This window comes from Alligator sinensis, unplaced genomic scaffold (assembly GCF_000455745.1).
Source record: "Alligator sinensis unplaced genomic scaffold, ASM45574v1 scaffold97_1, whole genome shotgun sequence".
NCBI classification, from domain to species: Eukaryota; Metazoa; Chordata; order Crocodylia; family Alligatoridae; genus Alligator; species Alligator sinensis.
Window position 1 is genome coordinate 3,329,177 of NW_005841921.1, and position 12,883 is coordinate 3,342,059.

General features: G+C 43.3%; 1 protein-coding gene across 1 annotated transcript in view; it reads right to left on the reverse strand.

The window, feature by feature from the left end:
* LPCAT2 (lysophosphatidylcholine acyltransferase 2) overlaps positions 1-12,883 on the reverse strand; it is a gene marked incomplete at its 5' end in the record, with an annotated part of 54,871 nt that overhangs the window by 11,886 nt on the left and 30,102 nt on the right. Inside the window, 4 exon segments of the mRNA XM_006019088.3 lie at positions 1-50; positions 594-676; positions 6,139-6,193; positions 9,864-9,898. The exon segment at positions 1-50 is cut by the window's left edge and continues 23 nt beyond it. Of these exon segments, the coding sequence (XP_006019150.1) occupies positions 1-50; positions 594-676; positions 6,139-6,193; positions 9,864-9,898 (223 nt within the window).

Sequence of the window (12,883 nt, forward strand, 5' to 3'; positions counted from 1 at the left end):
TTAGTCTGCAGTCTTCAAAAGTGTGGTCTGTAGTTGGCACATTCAGGGCACTGAAGTATAGCAGAACATACAAAAATATTAACAAAGCGAATTTTAAATGAATTTTTTTTGTCTTCTCATCATGCCCTCAAATGCTGGATTTAACAATGCATAAATGCCAAGATTTTCATTATGGAAAGCTGGTTACTGGAACATTCTGTTCACATGTATAATCAGATTCAATCCAGAAATAGTACAAAAGTGTCAAAAGAGATGTTTGGGATTCTGCTCTCAATTATTTTCACCCAGTAGCCACAGCAGAGAAATGCATCTGTCAATTCTGTATGAAGGAGTCAACAATTTACTGCAGCTTGATTACCGATTACAATTCGATTACTATATGCTTAACCAAGTAGGAACTCCTGGTTACAGAACCCTTTATACCCCTTATACCTAACTGTAAGATTCAAATAATTGTCCTACAGTTCTGAAATGACCTAGGACTCCTTGAATTATTTTAAATCCCTAAACTATTTAACATATTTTTGAATCGGTGCCCAATATTTATATGCAAACTTTTTTTGTTGTGCTGGGGTGTTATTTTAGAGACATACGTAGCCATGTTGTTACGGACTCTGTTGGCAAAAAGAACAGGATCCTTCTTCTCTTCCTCAGTAGGAACGTGGACAGACAGAAACTGAAAGATACAATTTATTCTGTAAATCCATATAGTTACTAACTTCTTACTGACAGAATCCTATGAATCACAGGTGCTGACTTATTTTTGCAGGGGGAGGAGGAGAGGGGAAGGGCGGCTAAGATGATGGACATGTGGAACATTTTATGCATTTTAGGTGACATCCCTCTTCCCGAGGGGCCCAGGGCCCTTGTGCCCCCACATACTTGGCACCTCTGCCATGAATAAACTTTATGTAAACAAAAAGTTAAAATGGTCATTCCTGCAATTAAAGCAACAGCCACTAGAGGTCTCCACAGCCCTAAAAACTGTTTTTTTTCTTTTCCCAAGAAGCCATTACATAGACTAGTGCTTCTCAATCTTTTAACTAGCAAGTACCCCCTAATTTTCAAAAGTACCCCAACACTCAATTTTCCAGGGGATTTTATATTTACAGACTAATGTGTGCCATATGCTGGAAAAAGGGCTGTGTATATAAGGCCGTGCGTGATATGACAGATGTCTGATCTGGTGTAGGTAGGGTTGCCACCTTTTACACCAGGGGTGCACAACTCAGATATGTACCTGGGCTAGAGGTGATGTTGGCCAAAGCTAGGAGGGATGAACCAAATTATTACTGGGGAATTTAAAGCGCTGTGCAATATGTGGAGCACCATTTTTTTTTTGCCATAGTTTTGAGGAAAAGAGGGCGAGAGAGAAAGTGTTGGGGTACCTGCATACCCCCTGCCCGTGTGTTGCATAACCCCAGGGGTACATGTACCACAGGTTGAGAAACTATGACATAGACTATTAGATTTCTTCCAGAGTTAAAACAAAGCTTGGTAAGATTTGTTGTAGCTGTTTCAATAAAAAAGCAGAACACAAAAGGAAAATGGGCTAAATATACACTTCATTAAAAAGTTGGACTCTAATAACATTTTGATTTCACAGACCCAATGATATATTTCTGAAATATTAGTGCCCTTAGTACATAAGCTCCTGGTATTAGACACAACCTAAATAAAACCCCTATTAAGTTACTGGAAACACACCAATGCTGTAGTTAGTTTGTAAAAATGTTTGTCACAGTAGGTTATTACTCACTTGGTGAAAAACATTATTCAGAATTAGAGGCATGGCAAACAACTGCTAATGAATGTAAAAAAAAAAAAGAGGAAAATAACTTTATAAATGGGATGAAGTATAACGCGTTCAAATTCCAAAGATGGTAAACAGAATAAATACATGAATGGTAACAGGTTCTGGATAAGCAAATGACTTTTTAAAAGTAAAACAGAGGATGATATGAATAAGGTGCTTGTATAGAAAGTTCACATACGTTGTTAAATCTCCTGAATCATGTCATTTACATAATTATTTGTATTTTTGAGATGTTAATATTGTAACTAAAGAAGAGTTTTGCTGTGAAATGATCTATTTTGGCATAAAGTTCTGTCTCCTTAGTCATATCTCATACAAGTTAGTTGTCCCCTTTCTGATCCCTGTGCATTGTAGTACCCTCCTACTTCCTGTGGTCACACTTTGGTTAAGTGGTTATCAAAGTATGCTGATGACACCTAAAGTTTTCTATCAAATGGAAGAAAAGTAACAGAATACTATACTTTGGCACCAAAGGCCCTAGATTTCAATTCCTGCTATGAACATATGTCCACTTTATTCTGAAGTCCCCCCTATGCCCATTATTAACTTTCTTCCATCTGTTACTGACGGCATTAATTATTGCCTGTCTTGGACCAGTGCAGTAGAACATAAGTACCGTTTACAGTCAGCAGTTGACAATATGAGTCATCACTGGGAGTAAGAACTGGACTGGGATGAAGTAAAAACACTACTAGAACAAACCAAGAATATTCATTCCTGACACTGTTGGTCTACGTAAGCCAGCCCTGGGGTCTTCCATGTTATTGTAGTATAACTTGAGTTCCACGTCTTGTTAAGATCAAGCTTATTTTTCATCAGCTATAACTACCTCTCTGCTTCTTCTGATTTGCCAGTGACCAAAGCTGATTGCTGTTTCTGAAACCCACTTCATCTGACTTGCCATGTGGTTGGCCATATGCTAGGGAGGAGAACTTGATTTCATGTTGTCTTAGGACCTGGAGGTAGCAAAACTGTTTTTTAGTTGATGATTAATACATACTCCCTCCATGTCCAAAATTCCTAAGCCTGACAGAGGGAACTTTCAGCCCTGCAAAATTAAGTTCTTTAAATTCCCTTCAGATGATGAAAATGACTTCTTGACCCATTTTTGGCATGTTCCTTCCTACACTACTTGCCATGTGCTACTTTTGTAAACCAGTCACATTCACCTTAACTGTTTCATGTCCAATATACAAAAAACTTCATGGATGTATACTGAATCATTTTCAGTGGTGCATTGCTATTCAAGAACCTTGTGAATGGAGCTTGTTTGTTCATGCTGCATGAACTACTAGTTTGTCTGGTCTATTTTAGTTCACACTCTCTCTTCTGTCTAAAATTCAGTTTAATTTTATTTTACTGTTTGGTACTTGAGGATTTGTTTGTTTTACTACACTTGGGAGATTTAAACGCTTGCAACCCAAGCTACACTTGCTTGTTGTAACTGTTCCCCACTTTCAGTAATTTTTAGATATACTTGTGTCACGCATTACTCTTATAACAAACCCAAGTAAGAAGAGAGTAAATATGCATGTGACAGCCAGAACCAAAGAAATTAATAAGCAATAAATGTGTGCTTCTTAGAGGCATTTGGAATTTTTGTCTAATATAAAGCTTGTATTTTTGTAGCCCACAATGTAATTTGTAACTGTTTGTGGAACTGACTAGGCCTCAAAGACAAAGCTATAGCTGTAAAATTAGCTAACCTAATGGTTTTTTCTTGCTCAGAATTTAGCCTTGATAATGATAAAAACTGGATTCAACTGCCTAGCTTACCCAGCACATTCCAGGAAAGTACATCTCAAAGAAGCATAGTCAGAGAGTTCTAAAGGGGTTGGATTTAGGTGGAGTAATGAAATTTCAAACCTGAGGATGCTGCATTGTAATTTGCTTATTGGATAAACCCAAGTTTTGGTAGAAACCTTTTATAATAATTTTAACACCTTTTAATCCCATAGGGTAATAGCAATGAAACAAGATTGTGAATGGCCCTGAGGCCAGTAGATTTAGCATAAGACTAGGTATAAGAAGCACATGTGTCAGGTGACCAACAGGAAGGAAGGAACAGGATGGAAATTGCTGTTCTAAGCCTGGACTCCGGACTCCTGGTGTGAGTGAGGATTGGATCCCGATCAGGGGACCTTCCCTGGTAATCCTTCGGACAACATTAATAGGGGACGCCTGACTTCGCTGGAATCACCTGGCGCGTACCTGGTATTGAGGGACTATCGATAAGTTGCCAACCCATGTCTGTCTATTTGTTGTTTTAGACAACCCAGGGGTTGATACCCTCTCAGTGCCTAGCTGGCCTGCGACAGATTGATGTATTTATCTGTTGTTATTATTTACTATTGGCTCTTTAATACTGCATCATCTGCTTATTGTATTTATCTTTCTGTTAACTGTTGTGTGTGTGTAAGCTATAATAAATTTGCCATTGCCTTACCCCCAACTCTGCCTCCTCGATCCTGAACCACACAGCTGAGTGGCTAAACTGATATATTCACAGTACCAGCTGGCCTGTGACATGCATATGCAAATATATGCAATGTACTCTCTAAAAGACTACACAGAGAGGAATTTATTTGTTTGGATTATGGCACAGAGCATATTGCATTTCTTATTGACAAGAACAAACCTCAGCAAGTTGTACCATTGGTGGGGAGATCTAGGGCTAAGTCTTGAATTTTGCAAATGAAGAAATGAGAGAGGGAAGAGAGACCTTTTTATCCTCCAAAACAACTCTGTCTTATTATTAGACAAACACAGTTTAGCTTTGCTATTTGTTAATACTGCCTAGCATGTTACTAAGCATAGAATCCTTTGGCAAAGCAATTAAACTTTAATATTCATCCATACTACTGCATCCAGTTATCAAATCTTTGCTGAGAAATGAGTTACTGTTTACCTCAAGTTTTTAAATAGGCATGCATTTTTATCCTTACCAGATATACCCATATTTGTACTGGCCTGTTTTTTCTTACTGTTAACAAAGTTAACAAATTCATTAGGCCCAGCCCAGCTTTTCCAAGAACAATCAGTTAGTCTAATGATCAAATTCCTTAAAAGTAGCTAGCTCTCAGCTGTGAAAAAACATTAGCATAAACATAGCAGCTGCCATGCAGTGTATGTCAATACAATTAACATTCAACTGCTGCTCTTTGGAAGGGTAGAAAATGTTACTTTTTCACTCAGCCTACTCCATCTTCAGAGGAACAGTCAGCCAAATATTTGCCCGCACGATACCAGTCATTTTGTACCCTAATACTGTATAAATGGAATTGCAATCTCTCATAACCACTTTCATATATGGGCTCTTGTCAGGTTAACAAATATGTCAGTACTATCAGCAGGGGTAAATCCATACCCACAAAGTTTCCCTGAAGCATAAGCTAACATGTTAAGCCATTTGCTATAGGGCTGTGTGAAGCTTTGGTCACTGATTCAATTCGGCACAGATGTGGCCCGATTCGGCAGCTGAATCTCTGAATCCAAATCAAATCAGGAGACCTTTTAATATCTCTGAATCAAATTGGAACCCTCCGAATCAATTCGGAGAGATTCGATGATACGGATATAGACAGTTTTAAATGTTTTTTCTATATATCTCAAGGTACCAGGCAGCTCGTGAATGCTGAGATGGTGGGTCGGATGAAATGTTCCATGGGAGCACAGGGGAGTCCCCATTGTGCTTGGCGGCAGCCCCGGAAGCGGACCAGAAGCAATTCCGGTCCATTTCTGGGTCTGCCGCAGAGTGTGCGGGGGGGAACCCCCGCCTGGCTCGGCAATTGGTGTGTCTCAGGTTGCGGCGGGGGGGGCGGGGCACCCGGGGTCCCTCTGCGGCTGATTGGAGGTATGGGGAGGGAGGGGGTCCCCTGCACGCTCGGTACTTCCAGTTCACTTCTGGCTCTGCTGCCGAGCATGTGGGGAGCCCCCCTGCACTCCTGTAGGACATTCCATTCGCCCCACCATTGCAGCATTCATGCTGAGATGCCTGGTACCTCGAGGTATGTAGAAAAAACATTTAAAGTTGTGTCTATGGCCGAATCACTGATTCTCCGAATTAGCATCGAATCTTCAGATTTGGATTCGGCTGAATCGAATTGGGACAGTGATCTGAATCAACAAATCGAATCACTGTCCCCCGATTTGGGCCATATCTGAAACCAAATTGAATATGACCCGTTTCACACCCCACTAATTTCCTACACTTGTTGCCAAAAAAATGTTTGCTCAATGGTACGTACTGGGAAAAGATGCTGGAAATAATAAATTTATCTAAACCAACCAACAAAAGGTGGCAATATCACCACAGTTCTTACCTCAACTTCTACTCTTGTGAATGGCTGGCACATAGTCATTGCACAAAGTTGTTTGCTGGGGGTAGGAATAAAAAAATCATTAAAAACATAAGTCATTTAATCTGTTTTCAGCTGATTTGTAAATAGTATGCTATTTTGACAATGTCTCCACACCCTGCACTGGCATTTTTTTGGACTTCTGCCATATAGTCAGCCCTATGAAAAAGATGACCCATTTATTACATACTCCTATTAAATTTAATATCAAATTTTCAGTAATTATCCTTCAAGATAATTAGGGCACAGATCTGGCAATTTTCCAGGGCTGCAGAGGTGTACAGCTTACATATGTGTATATATGTACATGTATACACACAGATATACACACCCTGTTACTCACACAGACATTCACCATTCTCTCTATAAAATGAAATTATTTTACATCTTGGTAGCACTTGTTGGTTGTTTAAATCACAAAGTGAAGACCCCATGGACTTAAAACAGTCTCAAGAGATGGAGAAAGATGATGAAACACTTTTCTGGAAGACAGGATTCACTGAAACACAAATTATTTGCCTTAAAATATAGGATTTACTGGCTAATGAGGCATGTCTTCTACAGCAAGTCAGACCGGATGCTAAGTTCTCCTTCTGACCTTAACCTCTATGAATGTCTCAGAAGTGAAGGCTAGTAGCATGACAAACAGGAAATCTTTAGTCCTAATCTCTGCCCTAAGGTCATAGAGGATGTCAAGGTGTTTTATGTCTCCAAATTATCTCAGATGCAAAGTGGCGCTAATACTCATGTTCCTTCCAGGTGTAGAGAGATTTGATAGGCATTTTGTTTAACAGTGACATACAAATATTGTCATAATAAGGAAATGGCAATGTGTTTAGGCAGTCCGTACAGTTTTAACATGGTACAGGAAGTTGGGAAATGAGATGCACATAACTACTTCCTCATCTGACTGCAAGCATGTGCATTTTGTCATTAGTTTAAAGCTAAGTGAGACAGCCTTAAAAAGAGTAATAAAGTCAATTCCATCCTTGAGTGGAATTAATCCTGTTTGGGAAGATTTTTTTTTTCAGGAGGATTAGAGGGACAGAGTTGGGGGAGCTAAATAAATCTCTCTCATGAGTAAAGTGAAATACAAAAATCCACTCAAATTTTGATTTCAAGCACATAGCCCTAGCCCCAGCCCCAGCCCCAGCCCCATAATACATGGGACATAAAACAATACAAAAAAGGTAGGTGAAATTAGGATCAAGGCCAACAGCTTTTCAGACTTGCATGGTAATACTTTGTAAAACAGCACTAGCAGCATGTTGATGCTGCCTGTTACAATTAGGGGACATTGATTTAGATTTTGTGGTCTTATATCCAGACTGAGAAAGAAGGCAGACATTATTCACAGCTTCATATTTCATTCAAGGGTCTACATATTTTAAACCCACCTCCACCTCTGTTCTCATCTTTTCTCCTCTGCATCCTTGTCTTGCTTCCCCTTATCTTCTACTCTCAAACTCTGCTTCAGCATATTCCTTATGCTTCATACAAGCTACATTGTATGACCTCTTCCTTTCTCCAGGAATCCTCCCTATCTTGTCCTTTTCTTTGCTAATACCTGCTAAATCTGATCTATTTTCCTACTACATCTAGGGGTGAATCCTTAAGCCAGATACAAATGTCAGTATGTTGAAGGTTAAAATGACATGCAGAAAAGATGAAACTAAATACTATTCAGGAAATTGCTCATGTCTGTGGTTTTTCAATGTTGATGTTCTCAAAGAGATAGGCAATAGAACAGTAAGAAATTCATATCCACGTCTGCTAAAGCACAACACATGTCAAAAAGGAAAATACAGGAGAAAGGATAAGTAAGGGCCTTGCTACATATTAATTTTAGGTGGCTCCTAGAGCTCTTAACTAGGGCTGTGCAAAGCTTTAGTTGCCAATTCGATTCGGCATTGATTCAGCAGCTGAATCTCCAAATTGAATCAGGAGACTCTTTAATCTCTCCGAATAGAGGCGGAATCCTCTGAATTGATTTGGAGAGATTCAGAGAGATTTTATGCTTCAGACATTGACACCACTTTAAATGTTTTTTCTACATACCTCAAGGTATAAGGTAGCTTGTGAACACTGAGATGGTAGGGCAGATGGAACGTCCCTGGAAAGCATGGGGGGTCCCCAGTGCACTTGGCGGAGGACCCAGAAAGGGACCAGAAGCACTTCCAGTCCACTTCTGGGTCCACTGCGGAGTGCACGGGGGACCCCCCCGGTGCACCCGGGGCCACCCCACAGCTGGTTGCTGAACCAGAGGGGTTGGGGGGGGGGGGGCTGCATGCTCGGCAGTGGAACTGAAGTGGACTGGAAGTTCTTCTGTGGGACGCTCCATCTGCCCCACCATGTCAGTGTTAACAAGCCATGCCTGGTACCTCGAGTTATGTAGAAAAAACATTTAAAGCTGTGTCTATGGCCAAATCGCCAATTCTCTGAATCAGCACTGAATCTTCGGATTTGGCCAAATCGAATCAGGACAGAGATCCAAATCAAATCACTGTCCCCCAAATCGGGCCGAATCCAAATCCGAATCGAATACGGCCCACTTTGCACACCCCTAATCTTAACCCCTGGGCTGTCCACACATTAACACCTGAAACTAGTTTTAAGCACGTTTTAGGCAGCTTAAAAGTTATGCCACTCCAGGGCAGGTTTCTCTCTGCTCTGTGTTACCCAGCTCATGTTCCATTAATGTGTAGCCACTCTCCATAGAGGAGCCGCCAGCATCCCAAGATGTGATTTACCCTACCCAGCCCTCCTATTCTGTGTGGACAAAGTTTCCACCCCCTGAATTTTATTGCTACAGGGGAGGCATGTTCTGGCACCATGCCAACTCCTCCTCCTGCTCCCAGGGGTGCAACCACATGCAAACAGCCTATAGAGCATATGCCAACTAGCCAGCTCACAGGGTACACGCATCCAGGAGTTGGCTCTGGGGGAATGGAGGAGGGGGGAAAAAAAGGGAGGGGCCCAATTGGGTCCCCCATTAACTGGGGCTTCCTTCATGGGGCAGGGGCAGTAACTCCTTTTACAAGCACCTTCCCTCACCACTCCCTCCTCCCAGCCACGATGCATGACCAGCATCCCCCACACCCAATCCCAAATCCCATTTAATTAAAACATAAGACCTTTAATTTACTTCGCCTTTATGTATTTAACAAGGTTTTTTACTTCTTATTTTATCCTTCAGTAGCTGACTTCCTTCATTTCACCATTGTTCTCCCATCTCCATTTCCACTCCCCCATTTTCTTATCCATTCCCAGCTTCATGTTCCTGCCCTCCCTCTCCCTCCCAGAGATGACTTGAGCAAGGTGCAGGGCCCGGGGCAAATCAGCCTGTGAGGTGCCCCACCCCTCCCCGCCCCAGACACAAAGAAGCCGGTGGCAGATTCAGGGGGGGGGGGGGGGTGTTGCTGAACAGCTGGATGCGAAGCTGGTGCTGAGTTGCTGCAACTACCGCTGCTTTGCCTGGCTCTGCAGGGCCCCCCAAAGTGTGGGGCCCCAGGCAGTTGCCCCGATTGGCACCCCCTAAGGACAGCCCTGCCCACTCCCCAACCAATCTTTCACACACCTTCACCTAAAGCAGGGATACAAACCTGTCCTGGCTCATCAGTCCTCTACTAGCAACTCACAGCTATAGCAGGGGAGGTTTAGTAATTACAGGTTAAAAGTGTTAAACTTACAATGAATAGCCCTGCCACGTCCAAGTCACAGTATCCTATAGGGGAAAAAACCAAAACAAAACATGTTACATGACAAAAACAGAACAGACAAGATACAAGTGCAGATATTAGGAATAACATTTGGTGAAGTAGAGGCTGTTTTACAATCTTAAGGTTCTCTCCCACACATAGCACAGCACCACCCCAACAGAACTTGACTAGAATTCCTTAGCTTATTATATCATCACTGGACGTGTCTACACATTCAAATGCTGCATGGTGGGTTTACTCTATAGTAGATTACTCTACAGTAAGTTCACCCCAGGAAAGCATCTACACATGCTGGGAGGCAGGAACAGATCTGCTGCCCCTGCCCCCTCTAGCCCTGCAATGGCTCCCTGTAACAGCCAGGGGAAGCACTAGGCTTTACCTGGGTGCTAGCTCAGGGACTGGCAGGGAGCATAGGACCAGGAGACAGCTGTTTCTTGGCAGGAGCTGGGAGATTGCTCCCTGCCCCCAGGAGCTGCCTGCTGCCGCGGCAGGCTCTGCCACTGGAGCTGGGGCAGAGACAATGTTCTCCTGCCCCAGCAACAGGGAGCTCCTGGCCCCAGCACCCCAATTGGGGGCAGGCAGCTTGGAAAGAGTAGCAGGGGCGGGGCAGGTTCCAGCCCCCTGCCCCAATCCACTGGTGAGGCAACCAGCAGATCAGGGCAGCGGGCTAGGACCTGCTCCTCTCCTGCAGCTCTTAAGTCCCACACCTTGATCACCCCATCGGGACATAGGACTGGGACAGTTCCCAGCCCCAGCTCCATGATTGCAGACTTGGGGCTGGGGAGCCTGTCCCCAGCCCCTGCTCTGCAAATGAGGAGCGAGGCCTTGGAGCTCCCTGTTGCATGGGGACATTATCCACGCCTTAGCTCTGGTGGCAGAGCCTATCCTGGCAGAAGGCAACTGCCAGGGGCAGGGAGCAATCTCTCACAACCTGCTGCCCGGCTCGGCAGCAAGTTTGCTCACTGTTGGCTGTCTACACATGCCTTAAGGTGCAGTAACTAATCATAAATACATTTGCTACTTGTATTTATAGGTAGCAAATTTACCCACAATTACAGCAAATTACTGCACAGTAAGCATCTGCATGTGTAGACAGTGACACTTAAGTGTGCATAAATTTGCTCTCATCTCAAGTAAAGCATCTCATGTAGACATACCCACTAACATCTGTATTTCCACAGTAATGCCAGATATGACAAGTGGAAAATATTTCAGTCCAAGCAAGAGTTAATTCATTTAGTTTTGTACTCACAGATATTTTACATGATTTAGAACAGGGGTGGGCAAAATACAGTCTGCAGACTGGATCTGGCCTGTGAGCAGGTACCTAACAATTGTTTGCATCAGGCCCATGGCTGCCCCTGCAGCACTCCACATGGGGCCAAACCCATGCGTGCTCCCACCCATGCCACACTCCTGCCTGTGCCCGCCAATGGCCCCAGCCCTAGCCTCAGCCAATGTGCACAGCTTCCTTTTCCTAGTGCCCTCCCTTATTCAGGGAGGCTTACAGTTCCCATGATGAACTTAGGTCCATGCCCTTTTACAGCACATCAAATAGGCCTGGTGGGGCTGCTCCTGGTGTGCCTACAGCTGCCCAGGTACTGTTTGCCTCCAGCAGCTCCTCCACCTGCTGCTACTGCAGTGCTCCAGGCATGAGATAGCATGGGGAAATGGTGGCAGCTGTGGGGATTCATGCTGTGCACTACACACCCAGCCAGGCAAGGGGAAGCTGAAGCCAAGTGGCTCCTACCCTAGTGTATGGGGCTTCAGCTCCCAGCCACCCTCTACCTGTCTGGTGTGATAAGCAGCCACCTGCAGGTGGCCAAGTAGTACCTGCAGCAAAGCCAAGCAGTACTCAGGCAGCTGCAGCCCCTCCATGAAGCTGTGTACTCTGGCCAGGGCTAGAGCTGTTGGCGGGCAAAGGCTGCCCTGGGTGGAAGCAGTAGGGGCTGAGACCCATGCAGAGCACTGCAGGGCAGCTTCTGGCCAGATGGAGTGGGGAAGGGGGCAGACCATACCTATACCACACCACCGAGCCAAGCTCTGCTGTATGTGCCCCCTGCTCCTCCCCCCCCAGCCCCCCCCCAACTCCCAGCCAGCTCTTGGGACCTAGTGCATGGGCAGCCCCCCACCTACATCAACCCCCCCACAATATAAACAACAGTAAGACTTTATTTTGAGCTATTATGCAATCATGTCTATATGCACTATACAAAAGCACATACATCCAGAAGATAAATTCTTTTTAAAAATAAAATTAAAGTATAGTATAGTAGATGATTGCTTTTTAGTATACGATTTGTTTTTTTAATCTATAATTTTTAAAATATTTTCTGAAAGACTGTGTGCGCAGCCCTAAATAGCTCACCAAAACTCATTAAGTGGCCTGCCGGTCAAAATAACTGTCTAGCTGTAATTTAGGCTATATTTTAACTCCCATGAAGGTCGGTGGAAAAGCTTTACCTGGCCTGGGGACTGGCTCTCGTAGAGGTACAAAAAAAGTAAGTGTACAGCTGTACAAGCTGTCATTAGTGCTACAAAGACACTTTAAGGGCTACAAAATAGTAGCACTTTCAAAAAGTAACTTCTTGACAGTATCCCAGTGTTTCAAGACCACTCCCCCACAAAGGGCTAACAGAGTCTGGTATGAAGTAACTTCAGCATATATTTGTCTATATTTTAAAAGATATATTAGTTCCTGTTAAATGTGATACTGCAGATCTCTTAGCCATGATAAGAAAACAGTCTTAAAGCTGAAGTTATGCAATACAATCCCTTTTAAATCGCTTGCTTCAGCTTTTAAATGCTTTTGTAGGTTGAACTTTCCAAAAAAGGCAGTGGGAAGAAGGATATCTTGTACTCCTTTAAGACTGGAATGGACTTCTTTAAAAAATAAATTAAAGAAAGGCAATTCTGCTTGTTTTTTATCTTTAAAATTTTGGGAATGTGAAGTCTGAACTTTTCTGGTTTTGTTGAAGGATCAGCAGGCA